This window comes from Bubalus kerabau, chromosome 5, assembly GCF_029407905.1.
Source record: "Bubalus kerabau isolate K-KA32 ecotype Philippines breed swamp buffalo chromosome 5, PCC_UOA_SB_1v2, whole genome shotgun sequence".
NCBI classification, from domain to species: Eukaryota; Metazoa; Chordata; class Mammalia; order Artiodactyla; family Bovidae; genus Bubalus; species Bubalus kerabau.
The window spans coordinates 33,999,266-34,018,962 of record NC_073628.1 but is presented as its reverse complement, the minus strand read 5'-3'; the positions used below and the strand labels follow the sequence as shown (position 1 = coordinate 34,018,962).

General features: G+C 39.2%; 1 protein-coding gene across 2 annotated transcripts; it reads right to left on the bottom strand.

Moving 5' to 3' along the window:
- Positions 1-685: 685 nt before the first annotated feature.
- Positions 686-12,419, bottom strand: AQP11 (aquaporin 11). Of its 2 annotated transcripts, XM_055581402.1 has the most exons (4): positions 12,022-12,419; positions 11,798-11,880; positions 3,642-3,758; positions 686-925 (listed from the first exon to the last, which is right to left on the bottom strand). In XM_055581402.1, exons 1-4 carry the CDS (start codon positions 12,414-12,416, stop codon positions 846-848), a joined length of 675 nt encoding a protein of 224 aa, XP_055437377.1. In that variant the 5' UTR covers positions 12,417-12,419; the 3' UTR covers positions 686-845. The 2 variants fall into 2 exon arrangements, with proteins under 2 accessions (XP_055437377.1, XP_055437375.1); XM_055581400.1 differs by having other exon boundaries at positions 11,798-12,419.
- Positions 12,420-19,697: the final 7,278 nt, after the last annotated feature.

The window sequence follows — 19,697 nt, the reverse complement described above, 5'->3', positions numbered from 1 at the left end:
CCTTTAGTCTTAATGATGACTGAGAAGATATTTTTATATTGAAGTAGAAGTCTAAAGATGGTATTTGACTGTGTTTCACCTTAGGCAGAGCAGTAAACTCCCTTCCAGACTTAGTTTCCTTATCTGTAAAATGGAGATTAAAAATACATGCCCTACGTACTTCATAAAGTAGCTGTTACAATCAAATGAGAATGTGAAAAGCTTAAACTTTGTATGAGTGCTTTAGTAAAGTCTGTTAAAGAATGACAGCTCACCTAAAGCTTCTGAAATTGCCTATTTAGAGAAAATATTTTAAATTAGAATACATTTAAAATTCAGGAATCCCCGTGAGTATCAGTAGATGTCTACTTCTAATAGCAACTTTCCTATTGAAAGATGACACTGCTGATGGTATCACTGTGTGAGGTAGTGGCTGAGAAGTATCCCTCTCCAGTTCTGTAAGCATGACTGGTTGTACTTTGGTTAAAAATCTTGCTCGTTCAGATGACACCTGATACACATACTCTTTCTTGGTCCCACCATCATCTTTCCCTTCTCACCCTGTATTTAGTTTCTTTTTCATCAAAATTAACAATTATCACTTGAGATTTATACTTAATGTAGAGTCTTTTCTAGCAGCACTTAATACACACTTAAAAGAACAAGCCTTAACTGAGAAACACAGGATACCTCATTTTCACAGTAATTTTTTTTTTAAGTTCCAGTGATGAAAGCTCTAAGGCAGCTTCTTCAAAGGAAGATAATATTGATGAATCCAATGCAACCAGTGTTGAATATTAGGTGATAAAATCTTTATCACATCAAGCTTGACTGTCCTGTAATTTAGGCTGAGTCTTTTAGAATAGTTACTCCTTTTTATTAGTTGTGTGGTTGTCATACAGCCATGGAAGGAAAAAATTGAACATCAAAATCATCAGCAATATACCTGAAAGACAAACAGTAAAATAAAACAATACAATCTTTAAGAAGTTTATGATCAGTGATTATAATTTAAGATTATATACAATTATTTACTAAGAGATTATTGTAGAGGTGTGTTTAAAAGAATTAGCTATATCACTTCTACATAAAACTGTAGATATTTTGTTTTATTTATTTTTGGCTGTAGCACATGACATGTGGGATCTTCGTTCCCCAACCAGTGATCGAACCCATGCCTCCTGCGGTAGAAGCATGGAGTTTTAACCACTGGACCACCAGGGAAGTTCCATCATGTAGATATTTTAAAGTCTAATATTCTCACATGATTTTTCTTCAACCATGAATCATTAAAAACAGTACATACTTGGAAAAACCAGTAGGATCTAAATAATAAATTCAAAGGATAAATAAAATAGAAAGATCTGGAGTTCTATATCTAGCTCTATTACTGACTTGCTACATGAGAAACTTGACTTGGGTCTCCATTTTAATCTCAACCATTAGTAGCTTTTAGAATTGTATTAAGCAAAGTTTCTGAAACAGAAATTTCAGTTGACATTTTAAAACTTGAATATAAATATGCTTTTAAAAATCACATTAGTAAATTTTCATTTTTAAGGTCATATCAGATAAATCTAGCATATGTAATGTATAATAGGTAATTTAAAAGACATTTTTATATTAAAGATTTTAAATTTTTCAATGGGAAACAGAGATAGAGGGGACTTAGCCATGGGACTCAAATCACTAAGAGAAGTCTGTGCTGGTTAATGGTTTTATCTTAACGTATATAGGTTTAAAGCTCTATTGTTGTTCAGTCACTAAGTTGTGTCGGACTCTTTGTGACCCCATGGACTGCAGCATGCCGGGCTTCTTTGTCCTTCCCTGTCTCCTGGTGTTTGCTCAAATTCATGTCCGTTGAGTCAGTGATGCTTTCTAACTATCTCATCCTCTGCCACCCCCTTCTCCTTTTGCCTTCCATCTTTGCCAGATCAGAGTCTTTTCCAATGAGTCGCCTTTTCTCAGGTAGTCAAAATTACTGGAGCTTCAGCTTCAGCATCAGTCCTTTCAGTGAATATTAAGGGTTGATTAAAGGTAGGCTTAACGCTCTATATCAATTAAACTTAGATTAACAATGTGTTTTTATCACATGCAGATTTGATAATTTACTCCTGTTTGATAAGAGGAAATTAAGGTTTGACTAATATTTGGATAACAAATTTTAAAGAGATGAGCCTGTTTTGCAACCAGAAGCTTTAGATTAAAAAAAAAAATCAGAATCAAATTCACAAAATTTGACATTTTCTTTATAAAGTTGGAGTTAGAAAATAAGACATGTTTAAAACTTTCTAAAATGAAGTTGCAATTTTATAGAATCAAATAGCATTTGCTAATTTTCATTATATGAAATGTATAAGCTAGAGAATGAATTCTATATACATCCTTACAGTCACATTTCTAACATCTTATTAATTTGGAGGAGGTGGCAGGGTGCCTGGGTTCAATCCCTGGTCAGGGAACTAGATCCTACGTGCCGCACCTACGAGTTGGCATGCCACAACTAGATCCCATATGCCATGACTGGAAAAAAAAGATCCCATGTGCCATAATGAAGATCAATGATCCCATGTGCCACAATGAAGACCTGGTGCAGCCAAATAAATAAATATTAAAAAAAAAAAAACTATTAGTAGACCTGTCCAATTAGTGACCTTTTTAACTTCTTTGTGAACTTCAGTGACCTTTTTTTACTTCTTAAAAATCAAGAACAGATAATTTATCTTTGAAGAAGTTACTGGAAAACACTAGTAATGAATAGATGAAAAAAAGTTACCATTATTAGCAGTTTAAAATACAGTTTCCTTCTGATATTCTTCATGTTTAGTATAGATATTACTGAGCATAACAGATGCTAAATGTGAGGAAAAGTCCTAAATGACAGGAATGGAGGGTGAATGGGAGGAGTAAAGTGTCATGGCTATTCAAATCTGTTACGCCAATGTTCTCTTCTGTAGGTACCCTCCCTTTCCCCTGCCCTTTTTTTTTTTTTAACAGAAATGAGCAACAAGAAACAAAATGCAAACTATGGATAAAAAGAAGAATGAACTAATAGAAGGCCAGTTATCCTCATATTCATTTATAGCTGTGAATTACAGTCAGGCTTAAAACAGATGATTAAACAAAATCAAGAAATGCTGATAACTTATATAAGGATATGCATATCATGATTACAGTTATTTTGTAACTTTTTTTGTGTTATTTGACCTATTTGAGAAGAAGAGTTTTACATATTTGACCCAGATAGAAATAACGGGAATGCAATTTGTGGAAAATTTTAAAACTACATTTATTATAGTTCTGTATTGTTTCATGAAATGCTGTTTGACAAAATGGGTCAAATGAGCTAAATAGTATTTTATCTGGAGCTCAAAAACTTGAAAAAACAAATTCCTTTAGCAAAAAAAAAAAAGATTATTTTTTAGTGGAAGTAATCACTCCTCACTTCTTTGCCCTCATATCTAAGGGCATATTAAAGAGAGATTAAACTTCAAACTTACTATTCTTAACTTGTTTCCTTGAAGACAAAAGCAGTTTTAACGGATACTGCACAAAATAAAATGTTATTTCAGACATAATATTTCATATCTTTTTTGTGACATTCCATATCGCATTTTAGTATATCCTAATCTTTTCATCATATTGAATAAAAATATACTTACCTAAAGAAGGAGACAGCCAATATACTATAAAAAATTGAAGGAATGCTTCATCAAAACACTTGAAATGCAGTGAAAGTGCCAAAGTTGGATTAAATACAGCTCCTGTTAGACTTCCTCCTGTAATACATATTAACCAGAATGATACCAAACCATATATCTTACATTTTCTTGCAACTAGAAATACAGGGATTACTAAATAAAACTTTTATTTTGGGTATTTAAGTTTTTTTATTCTGTAATTTTCCTTTGCAGAATCACCTGGCATATTATAGAATATAAAAATAGATTATAGATTATAATATGCCAGGTGCAAAAAAAGCAGGACGACAAAGGACATTAAGAATTTTCATCCAGTGCTTTTGCTGTAGTATATTATGAATACACATTGAAAGTTAACCTGCTCTATTAGTATTCCTACACTTTTATAAAACAGATTTTGCTGCCCTTAACATTCAACTTAAATTAATAAAAATATAATGAAAATGTTGTTAAAATGGGTACAATACCCCAGGATCCTCTTGAACAGAAATAACCTTGGTGTTGGAACAAAAAGTAAACTAGACCAAAGCATTATCATTGATTCCACTTTTACTTGTCAACAAAGCCCTAAAGAAGTGATTGTGAATGGTATGTGAATTATATCTCAACAAAGTGGTTACAGAAAAAAATTTTAATAAAAAAAGAAGTGACTGAGTAATTATGAAAGATCAGCACAAATTCTAACTGTTGCCTGCTTTTCAGGACTTAGGGTCCAGCTCTTCACGACTTAGGGTCCAGCTCTTCACTTAGGGTCTCTTTCTGAGATGGGGCCCGGGAATTTGATAGCTGTGGCCACACAGCAAGTGAGGAAAAGCGAAAGAGGTTGGACTGGCTGTCCAGTGGTACTCACCAAAACTGGCTCAGCTTTTCAGAACATACCCTGATTGTATCCCTGAGATAGAGACATTTCTGGTGGTTGTTCCATGTGGAAGCTTGAGCACACTCATCTGCCTCCAACTTAGCCACAGCAACAGATCAGAGATCTTCACAAATTTTACATGGACACATGCTACAAGAGCATGTTAACTGTTTTTATAAAATGCCGTGAAATAAAATTGGAAATTAAGTGACCTTTTCATAAAATTTCACACTTGACAGGCTGAAAACATTGAAGCTGTGTTGAGATAAAGATGTTAAGAAATGAACTGAGTTCACTCCACGGCTAAGAGTTTTTTCTTAGCATGCCAGCCTCACGGCACGATTCATATTCATGCCTCGGCAATTATAAATGACATCACATCATGGACCTTCAGAACCACTCTTGAATAGTCAAATCTTGGAATGTTGAGCCTGCAACTGCCAGGGCCCAGCAGAATTATTTGGTTGGCATGTGGTCATTTCAAATTAATGCCACAAAAAATTACTGAGTTCTTATGTTCTGGACACCATGAACAGAAAGGTAAGAACTCACACAAATCTTTCCACACAGATTATACAATAAAATATAATGTAATATGTACAGTGATAATACAAGTGACCTGTGATTTTTTTAAGGCATTTATCAATAGACAACCATTGCCTTCATAATTAGTTTGCTTCAGTATTCCCATTAGGTCTTTGGTATTTCTATTAGGTCTAAGAACACTATCATTTGGTCTTATACCACACTAAACCTCCAGTTAGTTCATACTCTTTGTCTTCTAATCCTCCCATCACCAGTTCTGCTCAGTATGACTTGGTAGATGCTGCTTCTCCTAAGATGTACAAGTCTGTTCCTCTCTTTTGAGTATGGACTGGCTTTGCAACTTGCATTAACAAATAGAATGCAGCAGAAGTGATACTATGTGAATTCTGAATGTGAGGAGCAACACTGAATTCTAGGTTCAGGTCTCAATAAATCCATCATTGGCTTCTACTCCTTGCTGTGTTGGAACAATGTGCTCACCGTGTACATGAGTTGGTCTAGGCTGATGGAGGATGAGAGGCCACAAGGAAAAAAACTAGGTATCTTAGATGGCTGTTAACTGCTGGACACATGAGTGAAGCACCTTTGCTCTTCCAAAGAAACCAACTGTCCAGCTATATGATCTCAGGGGAATTTCCTATCTAACCCACAAAATTATGGGAAAAAAAATTGTTATTTTAAGCATTAAGGGTAAGTTAACTGATTCAGAAATCCATTGTGTCAACAAAAGGTCCAAAACATGGCATTGGCTTTGATATTTTAGGCTGGATCATTCTTTGTTGGGGTTCTCCTATGCACTGTGGGATTTTTAGCATTCCTAGCCTTGACTCATTAAATGTCAGTTGCATATTCATTTTCCCCATATAACAAACAAAAATGTTCCCAGATGTTGCCAAAATTGTTCTGTTGAAAACCACTGTCCTAGAGAACTGGTACCTGTATACTAGTAGACATGTACAAGGTTGTTTGTTTATAATAGCAACAAACTGGGAAAAACCTAAATGTTAATTCATAAAATAGCTAAATAAATAACTTTTAATTATTATTAATTTGGAATGCTGTTCAGTATTCAAATAATAAGAAAGATCTCTTTACTAACACAGATCTCCAAGATAGTATCATTGAGCCACACCACTAAAAAAACTGCAGAAAGTAAGGTATGATTCATCTTAATATGAACACACATAAAATAGTTTCTGTAGGGTCCTATCAATATGTACAATAAATATACTTAAGAGTTTGGAAGGACATGCACACACAGAGGACTATACTGGTGAGAAGAGGAGGCAGGGAAGGAGAGGGGACAGGCATGAAGGATGGTAATCAAAAGGCATTGAGAGTCTCATTGGTAGTGTTTCCATTATTTACAAAAAGAACACATTCATGTATTTTGTAGCTAAGTATGAATTTAAAAAGTAAGAATTATCCACCAGGCACAGAACTTGGAGAAAATGACTCTGAAAAATTAGTTACTATGTATTGATGTCTGGAGGGAGGAAGCCATAACACCTGTTGAAGAAGAGATATCAACAGGGAGATCCAGCTGGCTGCCAAGAATCTCAGAGGACAGTGTGAACTTGGTGAAATTAGGACAGTCAAAAGACAGAGTTCCAAATCTGGTAATTATAGGCACTTCTGTGTCTCAGCACTCCTAAAGCAAATCAAGTTCTCTGTGACAGAATGACACTAAAATCATGCAAGACTTGTATAAAAGCTAGAGTGTCAATTAACTAATTTATAAAGTGACCAGACATCTATGCCAGTTACTGTGGGAAGAACTTGGAGTACATTATTTTTCATGATAGTCTGAAGCGATAGCATTATTCTCCATTTTAAGGATGAGGAAACAGACCTAAATTATCGATCCTAAGGACACGGTCCAACTCCAAGAGGCTTATGCTCTTTACCACTGTATTATACTGGCATGAGAAAAACAACAAAAAAATATTTTGTCCCTTGTTTGAAGCTGTTTTTCATTTGTAGATTAGAACCGATGTCATTATGGTTCTAAAAACCCTATGGTATTATGGTATTAAAAGTAAATATATATATATATATTTATTTATTTATAAAGGAGTTAGCTCCCTTCTTTGACAAATCTATCCAAATTCTTCATGACTTACAAGGATTCCAAAAGCTCCTGAATGGAGTAAAAATGCAATTACTTTGGACATTTTATTAGGCTTATTTTGGAAGCTCTTAGACATAAAATATGGAATACCCAGATATGTATTATTTCTTTTGATTTTTTTAAGTGAATAGACTTTGCTATTTCATTAATTTTACTCATTCTAAAAATAATGAGTATTTATTTGTAACAGGTGACACTATGCTCAGTCCTGGTTATGTTTCATAATGAATAAAACAATTTTAGTCTCTGTACTCATAAAGCTTACTGTCTGGTGGAGGAAGACAGGCATTACATCAGAAAACAAGTATATAACTAAAAGTTCTGCAAAGGAAATGAACAGGGTACAGTAAGAAAGACAACCTACTTGGATGTGTAAAATAGATTTTTTTCCAATATCTAATTAATTTATGCAGTTCTCTCTTATCCTAGTCATTGAACCAAATTCTCCCCAAACCTAAACCTTCCTAAAGGAAGATTTGCTTGAAATTTGCATTAATAGTTTTATAGTTTTAATATGTTAATAACTCACAAAGCTTTTTTTCACTTTATTTGGGAAGCCAATAAATACATAAGTGTTAAAGACATCAGTGGCCTCCATCTGCACAAATGTGCAGGGTGCTAAATCAATAAACATGCAATCAGATGCTTAGTCATCGGCTATCCAAGGAGCCTGTAGCTCTGTTGCTGAACAGTTATGTTCTATAAGCTTAAATAATCAGTTCTTTTGATATGACCTGTATTAGTGACTTCTGCTGCTGCTGCTGCTAAGTCGCTTCAGTCATGTCCGACTCTGTGCGACCCCAGAGATGGCAGCCCACCAGGCTCCCCCGTCCCTGGGATTCTCTAGGCAAGAACACTGGAGTGGATTGCCATTTCCTTCTCCAATGCATGAAAGTGAAAAGTGAAAGTGAAGTCTCTCAGTCGTGTCTGACTCTTAGCGACCCCATGGACTGCAGCCCACCAGGCTCCTCCATCCATGGGATTTTCCAGGCAAGAGTACTGGAGTGGGGTGCCATCGCCTTCTCCGTAGTGACTTCTGGGTATCCTCAAATGCAGGTGATTAAAGAAATATCCCAGCATGCAACTTAGTCAAACCAATACTAATATTATCTTGGTGGTGGTGGTTTAGTTGCAAAGTTGTGTCCTACTCTTAAAACCCGATAGACTGTAGCCTGCCAGACTCCTCTGTCCATGGGATTTCCCAGGCAAGAGTATTGGAGTGGGTTGCCATTTCCTACTCCAGGGGATCTTCCCAACCTAGGGATTGAAGTCATGTCTCCTGCATTGCTGGTGGTCTCCTGCATTGCAGGTGGTCTCCTGCATTGCAGGTGGAGTCTTTACTGCTAAGCCACCAGGGAAGCCCAATAGTATTTTAGAAATTAAAAAATGAGAGAGAGTGACATATTGAAGTAACTTGTAACAATTCCTGACTTAGCTAATGCTTCCCCTGCCTTCCCTTCCCTATCTATTCTTAACTCCTTCCTGCAAAGTCCTCATGTCTGCCTGATGAGATACACACTGAGCTAGTCCTAAAACAGTTCACTCTATTTAAATAGCTCTGACCTAAAGTTATGATTTATATCCATAGAAAATAATGGGGAGTGATATGGCCTTCGTGCAGCATTTCCCAAAGTATTCTCTCTTCTACTACACACTCCTAGACAAAAGTATTCCTATGTTTGAAAAACTGTTCCATATCTTTCTCTTGGAGTTTCACTATAAACAGTAGCATAGTAAAACTCTGTGAGTCTTAAATTAGAAAATCTGTTTAATTCAGTGTTTGCTAAATTTATTTGGTAACAATCCTTTGTTAAATTTTGTTACGTTATGGTAAAATATAACATATGCCATTTTAACCATTTAAAAGTGTATATTCATGGCACTAGTTATAATGTTCAACCATCACCACTATTTCTGAAATTTTCTATTGCCCCAAACAGAAACTGTACCCATTAAACAAAAAAATCTCTATTCCTCCTTGCTGCCCAACCCATGGTAACCTCTATTCTACTTTCTGACTCTGTGAATTTGCCTATTCTGAATATTTCATATAAAGTGAAGTCATATAACATTTGTCCCTTTGTGTCTGGCTTATTTTACTGAGCATAATGTTTTCAAGGTTCATTCCTATGGTAGCATGTATCAGAACTTCATTCCTTTTTCATGGCTGAACAATATTCAACTGTATGTTTATATTTTTGTTACTTTTTAGGAGCATGCTGTAAAATGCTGATAATGAGTATAAGCTTTAGTGTAAATCTGAACCATGGTTCCAGCTTATTCTGTTAATAGCTGTGTGATCTTGAACAAGTCATTAAACGTTCCTAACCCTCACTTACTTTACTTAAAATGGGAATAATGTATTTATTCATCAGTGGGTTGTTGTAAGGATTAATACCAAAACTCATAAATTTCCTATATGCTTGCATGCGCCCAGTGAATATTCTTATCTCCCTTATTTGGCGGAAAAGGAACATCATAATAATCAATATCTGTAACAACAATAAATAATTGTTAGGTTCTGTTCCTGCAGTTTTCATCGCTGTCCAATATGGTACTCACTAGCCACACATGGCTATTGAGTACTCGAAATGTTGTTATAGTGACTGAAGAATTGAATATTTTAGTTGATAATTACATGTGACTAGTGGCTGTGATGAACTGACCAGCAAAATATAGACTCGAGCAGTGGTTCTCGGGCCTGGTTTCATATTTGGATCACCTGGGAAAAATTTAAATCTACCATTGCTTAGGCCCCTTCACGCAGCAATTAAATCTTACTTTGTTTTTTCCACAGCAATTAAATCTTAATCTCTGTACCCAAATATGGATATGTTTAAAACACTCCCCACGTGATTCCTATGCAGAGGGAATGTTGAGAACCACTGCTCTAGTGATCCTTTCGGTCTCTCCTCCTCCTCCATCAATTAGTAGCCTCATTTCAGCAATGTCGATGTCAGTAATGTAAGGGGAAGGAAAAGAACGTTTCTGGATATCTTAAATTGTTATTTTATGGGTCCTTTCCAATAACTCTCCTTATATTTATGTATAATTTTAAATATTATCTTGTTTCTCTTCTCTCAAAATCTTTGTCGCTTATAAAATAGATACTGGCTAATATTATATACAGTATTACTGTTGAAATCATAAATATGTATTAAAAGTACAAAAACAGGAATACCAATTTATAGATTATCAAGAGAGGGATAAGGAACTCTGTATAACATTGTGTTGATTTAAAACTTTTTTTTTTTGGCCGTCCCTGTGGGGCATGTGAAAGTCTAGTTCCTTGGACCAGGGATCCAACCTGCACCCACCCCCTAGCACTGCAGTGGAAGTGAGGAGTATTAACCACTGGACCAGCAGGGAAATCCCTAAAACATCTTTTAAATGTTTACCACATCTAATTAAAGTACAGAGCTAAACTGTGGTATAACTTTTTGCAAGGGATGATTCTGTTCATATACAGGGGATGTTTCTGATTTAGTCCAAACTTAAAATTTTAATAAGCAACTACTCACCAACCCCTCAAATATGCATATATCCTTCCTTCTTTCCTATACCACTCATTTCCATCTGAGTCTACAAAAAGGATGGTACTAGATTTTAAAGAAGGTGAAATGGATCAGAAAGTCTTTCATTTTACCTAGGCAGTCGAGCATATGTTTAAAAGTCCTTATCTTAAGGTTTGCTTCTACTCATAGTTTCCCTTTCAATGGGCAGAAGACAGAGTCTTACTACTAATTCTTTTTATTAGATTCCTACCTCCAAAACATTTTACAATTCAGATATAGTTCTAGTGAAAATATTCTGTTATGATCATTTAAAATGACATGCTTCATCATTGCTTTTCAAATTTCCCTATCCTATTTAGAATATTTTCCTGTCCTAGTTAGAATATCCACTATATCTGAGATCTGTCAAGGTAAATACGATTTACAAAAAAATCAAGCAGATTTCTCAAGAATTATTTTTTTCTCAAGAATTAATTTTTAAAAATCTTTGATTTCAAGCAAGTTTTGATTTTAAAACACATCTTTCTTGACAGGCCATTAAAAGTTCATTTCAAGATGAATTAGAAAGGAAATATATGATTTTAAGTAATTTTGTAAAAAATAAGAAATAGAATTATAGAAGTTTATTTCCCACTCTTACTACTAGCTATTCATGTAGCTTGTGCTTTAAATTGGAAGGAACTTTTGAAACCCAGGATCATTTTTCAGCGAGAGCCTCAGCAAGGATCTATATACCAAGTGGGCAAGAGGTAGCCGATGTTATCTTTCCTCTCTACTATTACAACAATCCCTTTGTAGGATATCTGAACCCTTGGCAGTATCTCACATGATCTCTGTTTCAGCACAGAAGTGGCTTTCTCTGGGTGTTAAAAAGAAAGTACTGAATTGAGGATCTATATTTGGACCCTATCGGTAAAGAATGAGCTGCAAAATGATTAGAATTATGGAAATACCAATACTGACATCACAGAAGCGTAGTAGTTTCGAAAGTATCCTGGCAAAGAACTTAAGAGTCTCAAGTCATAGAAGCTCCGGACGTGCCCAGTGTTTTGTGGGAATAACAAACCTGCATAAACCAAAAAGGTGATGAGTGCTGACAGCAGGTGGATACGAAGCTTGGTTCGGACCTCCTGGAAGTGCAGCAAAGCGCTGTGGAAAATAAAGGAGCAGACAGCCTCTATGATGACCGCTTTGGGCAAGTCCACTTGAATGGGATTCCTGCAAGCGAAGCTCCTCTCGCTGACGTGATACTTGGTCAGCCCCAGGCTCCACAGGGCGCCCATGCAGTACCTGCTGCACAGGGCACCAATCAGCTGAGCTAACAGTCTAATCGCACCCGTCTCAGCGGACATTCCCCCCAGCATCATCTGCATCATCACGCCGCACGGGTTGCTGGAGGTGCCCACCAGAGTCAGGCCATGCACCATTGAGAAGAAGTAGATTAGCGTCAGCGGCCAGGTGGGGTGCAGGGGTTCCTGCTCACTCAGCAGTTGTAACTCATGAGTGCAGAAGCAGAGCTGGAAGGTGGCCAGAAACTCCAAGACGAAGGCGTGGGCCATGGGCCCGTTCAGCTGCTGCCGGGTGACCACCCGGGCTAGCCCCATGAACAGCACGATCGACAGCATCAGCCCCAGCGAGGTGCAGGTATCCTGCATCTCGGGCCAGAGCCCCAGTAGCGCGGTCATGGCTCTCTCAGCACCAGACTGGGCTGCCTGCTCGGGCTCGGCAGGAGGCGGTCTCTGGGCCCCAGTCCTAAGTCCTCAGCCCCGCCCCCTCCTCACGCCCCTCGGGGCGGGCCGACTCCAGACCAGCCGGAGGCCCTGGGGGTGCCACGCGGAAGGACTTCTTCCCATCTCCCCGGCTCTACGCTAGACTATTGTTGTCAGAGCCGGGGAGGAGGGGAGGCGACGGGCCTCGAGGAGAGCTCTGCCAGGGCACCGTCTGAGGGGGCCAACGGCCAGCAGAAGCCAGACATACGCCCTAGCTATTTCCCTCAGGGCCTGGGAGCAGGCGCGGGTGGGGCAGGGAGTGGAGGGACGGCGTGCGTCCGGAGGCCATTGCGCATGCGCGTGGCAGCCCGTGCGCCCTTGCGAGAGGCTAGACTTGGGCCCCAGGGTCCCCGGCGCTGAGAGGGAAGGCGTGCGCCTGCTGCGCCTTAACAGGTGCTTTGACGTGAGAACCTTGAGGGTTTTACTTTTCAGCTCCTAAAACTGTAAAGCCGTCAGGCTGCAATCCAGACCCCCTAAAGAGCTTTTCGGCCAACCACTTCGTTTTTAATTTCGGGGACGACTGAGAAGGCGAGAAGCGGTGGAGGCAGGGGGTGGAGCGGCATGGGATAAGGTGGGGCTGGGTACTGGTTTAAGGGGAATGAATTTCACAGAGAAATAAGGTTTGACCTGTGTGAAGTAGGGTATGCCACTGCGTCTCCCTGAGTCTTTTTTTTTTTTTTCACCTGCCACCTGTAACATTTACCTCAGAAGGTTGTGGGTCATACGACCCACCTCATGGATTTGTTTAAAAAAAAAAAAAAAACCCGAGAGGCACCGTGGCACAGAGCTTAGCAGACAAAAGGTGGTCAACAAGTGCTAGTTTAAAGTTGAAAGAGCGGATCTTGCCACCGCTTTCCATTCCCAACAGCTCGCCCATTTGGGATGGCCACGTTATGGGTACAGCTGGGAGGGAATGTCTGCGATTCCTCATGCCTGGCGTCTACCGTGCCTGCGTGCATGCTAAGTCACTCAGTCGTGTCTGATTCTTGGCGACCCCATGGACTATAGCCCGCCAGGCTCCTCTGTCCATGGAATTTTCCAGGCAAGAATACTTAAGTGGGTTGCCATTTCCGTCGCCAGGGGAGCTTCCCAACCAAGGGGTTGAACCCATGTCTCAAGTCTCCTGCATTGGCAAGTGGGTTCTTTACCACTAACGCCACCTGGTTTTCTGCTAATAATATAAGTGTCATGGGCTCTCCTGGTGGCGCTAGTGGCAAAGACTCCACCTACAATGTAGGAGACCTGGGTTCCATCCCTGGATCAAGAAGATCCCCTGGAGGAACACATGTACACCCATGGCTGATTCGTGTGAATGTGTGGCAAAAACCACCACAGTATTGCTAAGTAATTAGCCTCCACTTAAAATAAATTTTTTAAAAAAGAAAAAAAAAGAAGATCCCCTGGAGGAGGAAATGGCAACCCACTCCAGTGTTCTTGCTTAGAAAATCCCATGGGTAGAGGAGCCTGGTGGGTTAGTCACTTAGCACACATAGGTATCATGGTTTAGCTGGGGGAGAGGGGTGCAGATACCTCTGCACTCTCCAGCTTCTGTCCTGCCTCCAGCAGGCTCTGTTGACCACAAGTCTCCATTTCTTAAGGCTGTAGAGAAGGGAGAGAGAAATAAAAATGAGGGGACTAATTAGCCTGAACTTCAAGTGATAGAACACTTGGAAGGTGTTCTTGCTGGTTCTCCTCAGCTTTGTTTCCCAATCTCAGTTTGTTCATTTACAACTAATGAAAGTTCTCTTTGTAACTCTCAAATTTTCTGTGGTGCCAATAGACATTCCCTGAATTAGAAAAACAAATTATTTCAGAAAACAAACACTGTAGACAAATGAGGTCCTTTCCTCTTTCCTGTGTTTGTGTCTGACCAGAAAACTTGTCTGACCAGTAGAGTAGATTTAAACTTATTGTTTGGTCACTGCTGTTGAAAGAAATTGCTTTCAAATCACGTCTGTGAGTGTAACCCTTTCATCGCCCCCCTTTACTAGAAGTCACTTGACTTTTTGTTACTGTGGATATATTTTGATGACTTTAAAAATATGCACAATGTGAGAGTTGTGAATTAAGTTTTATTTGGGGCAAAGTGAAGGCTATGCTCAGAAGACAGCACCTCAGACAGCTCTGAGAAGTTGCTCTAAAGAGGCAGGGGAGCATCAGCATGTATGTGATTTTGGTGAAGAGGGAATACATGCAATCAAGCACATATTTTTTGCCTACATTTTCTGCTGGTCAAGAGGAGCAGTCATCACCATGAAGGATTTTAGTGCTTTTGTAGATATGAAGAGATACAAGAATTGGGCTCATAATATCTGCTCCTGAAAATATCTAACTATCTGAAGACCCTTTCTGCCAGTTTTTCCCTAAGCACAGGGTGCCTTGTTTTTTCTCCCCACCCTGAACTCCTTTCAGAAAGTGTTGAAAATCAGCAGCTGTATTAGCACACGATTTAATCCTTGTAAAGGTAGATGACAAGTGCCAATCTGTAGTTGACAATTTTGTTTACTGCTCTGCTGATAATTCACTTTTGCTAGCAAAAACCATGTAGAAAACTAGTCTTTTGGACTTTATTAGAAATTGTAATAACATTATAATATACATTGTTATTTAAAGAACTTTGGTCATTGTTTAAATTAAAGAACAAGACCAAAATAAACCCAATCAATTACTTGTGATTGAGGGTTTTACATCATATGAATCTCTGTTTTCATAAACAAGAGGTCACTAATTAATCCACCCCATTTCCTTCAGCATAAATGTTTGTTGATATTGAAACCATTCATCTCAGGTTGGGACTTGAACCCATGTGCTGGGACTCCAACCTGGCCAAAACCCGGTTTGGGATGCTAACCTGTGTGACCAGGACTCGAACACAGCCAAAACCCAAGGTCTTCCAACTAAGAGCAGACACCTTGTTTCAGGACTTAATGAAGCTCAGGTTATTGATGTCTCATTGCAGAAAAAATTCAGTGAGAGACAAAGTGATAGGTAAGAAGTGGATTTATTTACAGAGAGACTCTCCACAGACAGAATATGGGCCATCTCAAAAGGCAAGAGTGGCCTTGAAATGTGGTCTGTTTAGTTTTTATAGGTTGGGTAATTTCATAGGCTAATGAGTGGGAGGATTATTCCAGCTATTTCAGAGGAAAGGGCAGGGATTTCCAAGAATTGGGCAATTGCCCACATTTTGGCCTTTGACAGTTGGCCTCAGAACTGTCATGGCGCCGGTGGGTGTGTCATTTTGCTTGCTGATGTATCATGAAAAGCATATACTGAGGCTCAAGGACTAGTGGAGGTTGACTTGTTAGCCATCTTGAACTTGTTGTTTAGTCCCTCGTCATGACTGACTCTTTGTGACCTCATAGAGTATAGCCCACCAGGCTCCTGTGTCCATGAGATTTCTCAGGCAAGAATATTGGAGTGGGTTGCCATTTCCTTCTGTAGGGGATCTTCCCAAACCAGTGATTGAACCCACATCTCCTGCTGCTTCTGCATTGCTGGCAGATTCTTTACCTCTGAGCAATCACTGTCATTCTTTTATAGATTGTGCCCTGCCTCCTTTCCTTCTATTTCAGTATGGGTGAGAGAGCTGCATCTTGCAGAATGGGATCTCAAAATTCCAGTTCCAAGACCAGTGTCTTCATGAGAATGACTCTACCATAGGTTTGAAAATTAGGAGAGTCTGGCTTCCTCGGCAACGTTGGCCACATTTTAACCACTTTGTCTATGCATTACAGAAATAATGAGAGACAGGAAGTACATAATACTAGGTGTGGTGAAAGCACTGGATTTAATATTTGAAAATGAAGGTCTGCATCTTTTCTGTACTTACTATGAGATCTTGTGGAAATTGCCAAGTCATTAAACTTCTCTGAGCTTCAGTTTCTTCATCATAGTAGTATGATAGGTAACTAAGGGTTTTGTTGTGAAGGCTAAATGAGACAATACAGATAAAGTGCTTGTAAAGTTATTACAGATTTTTTAATTGAGATATAATTCACATACCATAAAATTCACCCTTTTGAAGTGTACAATTTAGTGGTTTTATTCTATTCATGAGGCTTCCCTGGTGGCTCAGACAGTAAAGAATCTGCCTGCCATGCAGGAGACCTGAGTTCGATCCCTGGGTTGGGAAGATACCTTGGAGAAGGCAATGGCTACCCATTCCACTATTCTTGCCTGGATAATCCCATGGTCAGAGGAGCTTGGACAGTCTAGGAGGTTGCAAAGAGTCAAACATGACCGAGTGACTAACACAATATTCTATTCACAAAGTTGTGTAACCATCACAAATTAGTTATTTTGAGTGGTGATTCTTAGAAGTGAAGTCCTAAATTTATAATGTGACAGTCTCTATAATCTTTGCCATGAGTTATTTAAATAAAATATGAAACAATTATGTCTTATTATACATTATTGAGTCTCAAAGAGTTGGACATGACTGAGTGACTGAACAAGATTATATACATTGCTTCCTATGTGTAGAGGAAATGAAACCATGAGAGGCCCTGTGGAGATCTTGGATATGGAGGCCTGTTTCTGTCCCTCATTTCTTATAGGCAAGACTCCAGCTTCCATGACCTTCCTTGAGTCCCAAGGGCAGATTGCAATAGTTGCTAATCAAGGGAGGAGCAATTGAGAAACCACCTGAGGCAAGATTAAAGGGAAGATAAATTTGTTGAGAAGCTCATCAAATTAGGAGACCATCTGAGACCCTGAACATCCTAATCTTGTCACAACCCCACCCTTGGGAAGTATTGTTATAAAAGACAAGACAGAGTACATGTATGCTCTGTCCTGTCCATGTCTAACTCTTTGTGACCCCATGGACTGTAGTCTGCCAGGCTCCTCTATCCATGGAATTTTCCAGGCAAGAATATTGGAGTGGGTTGCCATTTCCTTCTCCAGGGAATCTTCCCAACCTAGGGATTGAACCCGGGTCTCCTGCATTGTAGGCAGATTCTTTACCATCTGAGCCACCAGGAAGCATTGTTATAGAACTCCTGATCAAATCCTCCTAGGTTGTGACATGTTTTTCAAGGGAGAAGCCTGCTATGTCCCCCTTTGCCTAGCAAAGTACAGTAAGTTCCCCTATATACAAACCTTGAAGTTGCAAGTTTCAAAGATATGAACATACATTTGCATGTCCAGTAATGTAAGTTAATTCACATGTCTGCCATGCATGCATCCTCTACAACTTGTGCTTTTGTGTACTTTACAATATTGTGTAAAGTACAGTAGTACAGTAACTTTATTTCAAGCTCAACATGTCTGGAAGCAAGAGGGAAGATAGAATAGAATCCAGTAAGGAACCAGAACCTGTGCCATCAATGTCAGACATGAGTGAAATTACATCTATTGCTGACAGTCCTTCAGCTCTACCATCTCCCACCTCCTCTCCCTCCTCCAGTCAGTAACTCCTCTTTCCTGTTCCCTCCTTGCCACTGCTGTATGCAGCTGTACTGTACTTTTAAAGATACTGTAAAATTGAAAATGTTTATTTTTTGTGTTGGTTTGTTTTTTATATACTACTTGTGTGAAAATTATTATAAACCTATTACAATACAGTACTGTATAGCCAACTGTATTAGTTGGGTACCTAGGCTGATTTTGTTGAGCTTAGGAACAAATCTGACTTACAAATGTGCTCTTAGAATAGAACTTGTTTGTATGTAGGGGACTTACTGTAATAAAGCTGTCCTTTTCTACTTCACCCAAAACTGTCTCTGAGATTTGCTTAGGCACCAGTTTATAGAGAATCTGAGCTTTCAGCTTCAGAAATCCAAAGCATAACTTTAAAGAAGTCCATAGCAATAAGTGGGCTTCCCTGGTAGCTCAGCTGGTAAAGTATCTGCCTGCACTTCAATTAACCCCGGTTTGATTCCTGAGTAGGGAAGATCCCCTGGAGAAGGATAGGCTACCACTCTAGTATTCTTGGGCTTCCCTGGTGGCTCAGACAGTAAAGAATCTGCCCGCAATGAGGAGACCTGGGTTCGATCCCTGAGTTGGGAAGATCTCCTGGAGAAGGGCATGGTAATTGACTCCAGTATTCTTGTGTGGAGAATCTCCATGGACAAAGGAGCCTAGTGGGCTACAGTCCATGGGGTTGCAAAGAGTTGGACACAACTGAATGACTAAGCACAGCACATAGCAATAATTGAATCTTAAAATGGAAAATACTTATCTAGTGCTCTATTACATATAATTAAGTGTTTGTGAGATCTTTTTGCTCCTACCTCAGTGATATATTATCAAAAGGAGTCTATCTTCCTGTTTCTTTCTTTCTTTCTTTTTGACTACACTGTGCTCCCTGTGGGATCCTAGTTCCCTGACCAGGGATTGAACCTGTGTCCTCTGATTCTTAACCACTGGTCTACCAGGGAAGTCCCTTGCTACTGTATTGGTCTTCTGAGACTGACATTACAAAATACTACAGACTATGTGGCTTGAACAACAGATGTCTATTTTCTTACAATTCTGAAGACTGAAAGTCCAAGATCATGATGCCAGGGTTAGTTTCTGATGAGATCTCTATTCCTGGCTTGTAAATGGTGACCCTCTTACTCTGTCCCCCCCATGGCTTTCCTCTGTAGTCTCACTGAGAAAGAAAGATCTTTGGTGTCTTCTGCTCTTCTTAAAAAGGACAGCAGCTCTGTCAGATTAGGGGTCCAGCCTTATCACTTCATTTAACCTTAATTACCTCTCTAAAGGCCCTGTCTTCAAATGTAGTCAGACTGGGAGTTAGGGCTTCAATATATGAATTTGGGGCTGGAGGGGGCACAATTTGGTCTATAACAGCTACTGAGGAATGACTCATGCTTTGTGCTTCCATTTTCTCTATCTAGCAGGGCTCCCAGCTGGTGCCTACACTGTATCTCCTTAGGATTCAAGCATTGCTGGAGGACAGATGGAACAGACTTTAGGAATCTGTATGTGGCTCCTGGAGTATCTTAGGAAAGAAGCCATCCTAAGAGAGAGCTGAGTCGCCAAGCCTGGTTCAAGGATGTGAGCCAGTCAGAAAAGAGAAGAAATGGTGAAAGGATCATGATCTCTGTCATTTAGATTAGCCTGCAGCTCAACTTCCATGGATTCATGCTTCTGTCATAAGTAAAAAGGCTACACAATTGAAAAAAATTTCCAACTAAATAGAAACACCCATTCAGTGGAATACTGTTCAGTGAGAAAAAGGTCTGAGCT

What these genes read in the sequence shown, in the direction of transcription:
- AQP11 (XM_055581400.1), bottom strand. Translation starts at nt 12,416, where the DNA reads ATGACCGCGCTACTGGGGCTCTGGCCCGAGATGCAGGATACCTGCACC. An exon ending in CACCTTTTTGGTTTATGCAG is followed by an intron (nt 3,759 to 11,797) that starts GTTTGTTATTCC and finishes TATGTATTACAG; the next exon opens with GAGGAAGTCTAACAGGAGCT. An exon ending in TTGGCTGTCTCCTTCTTTAG is followed by an intron (nt 926 to 3,641) that starts GTAAGTATATTT and finishes TTTGTCTTTCAG; the next exon opens with GTATATTGCTGATGATTTTG.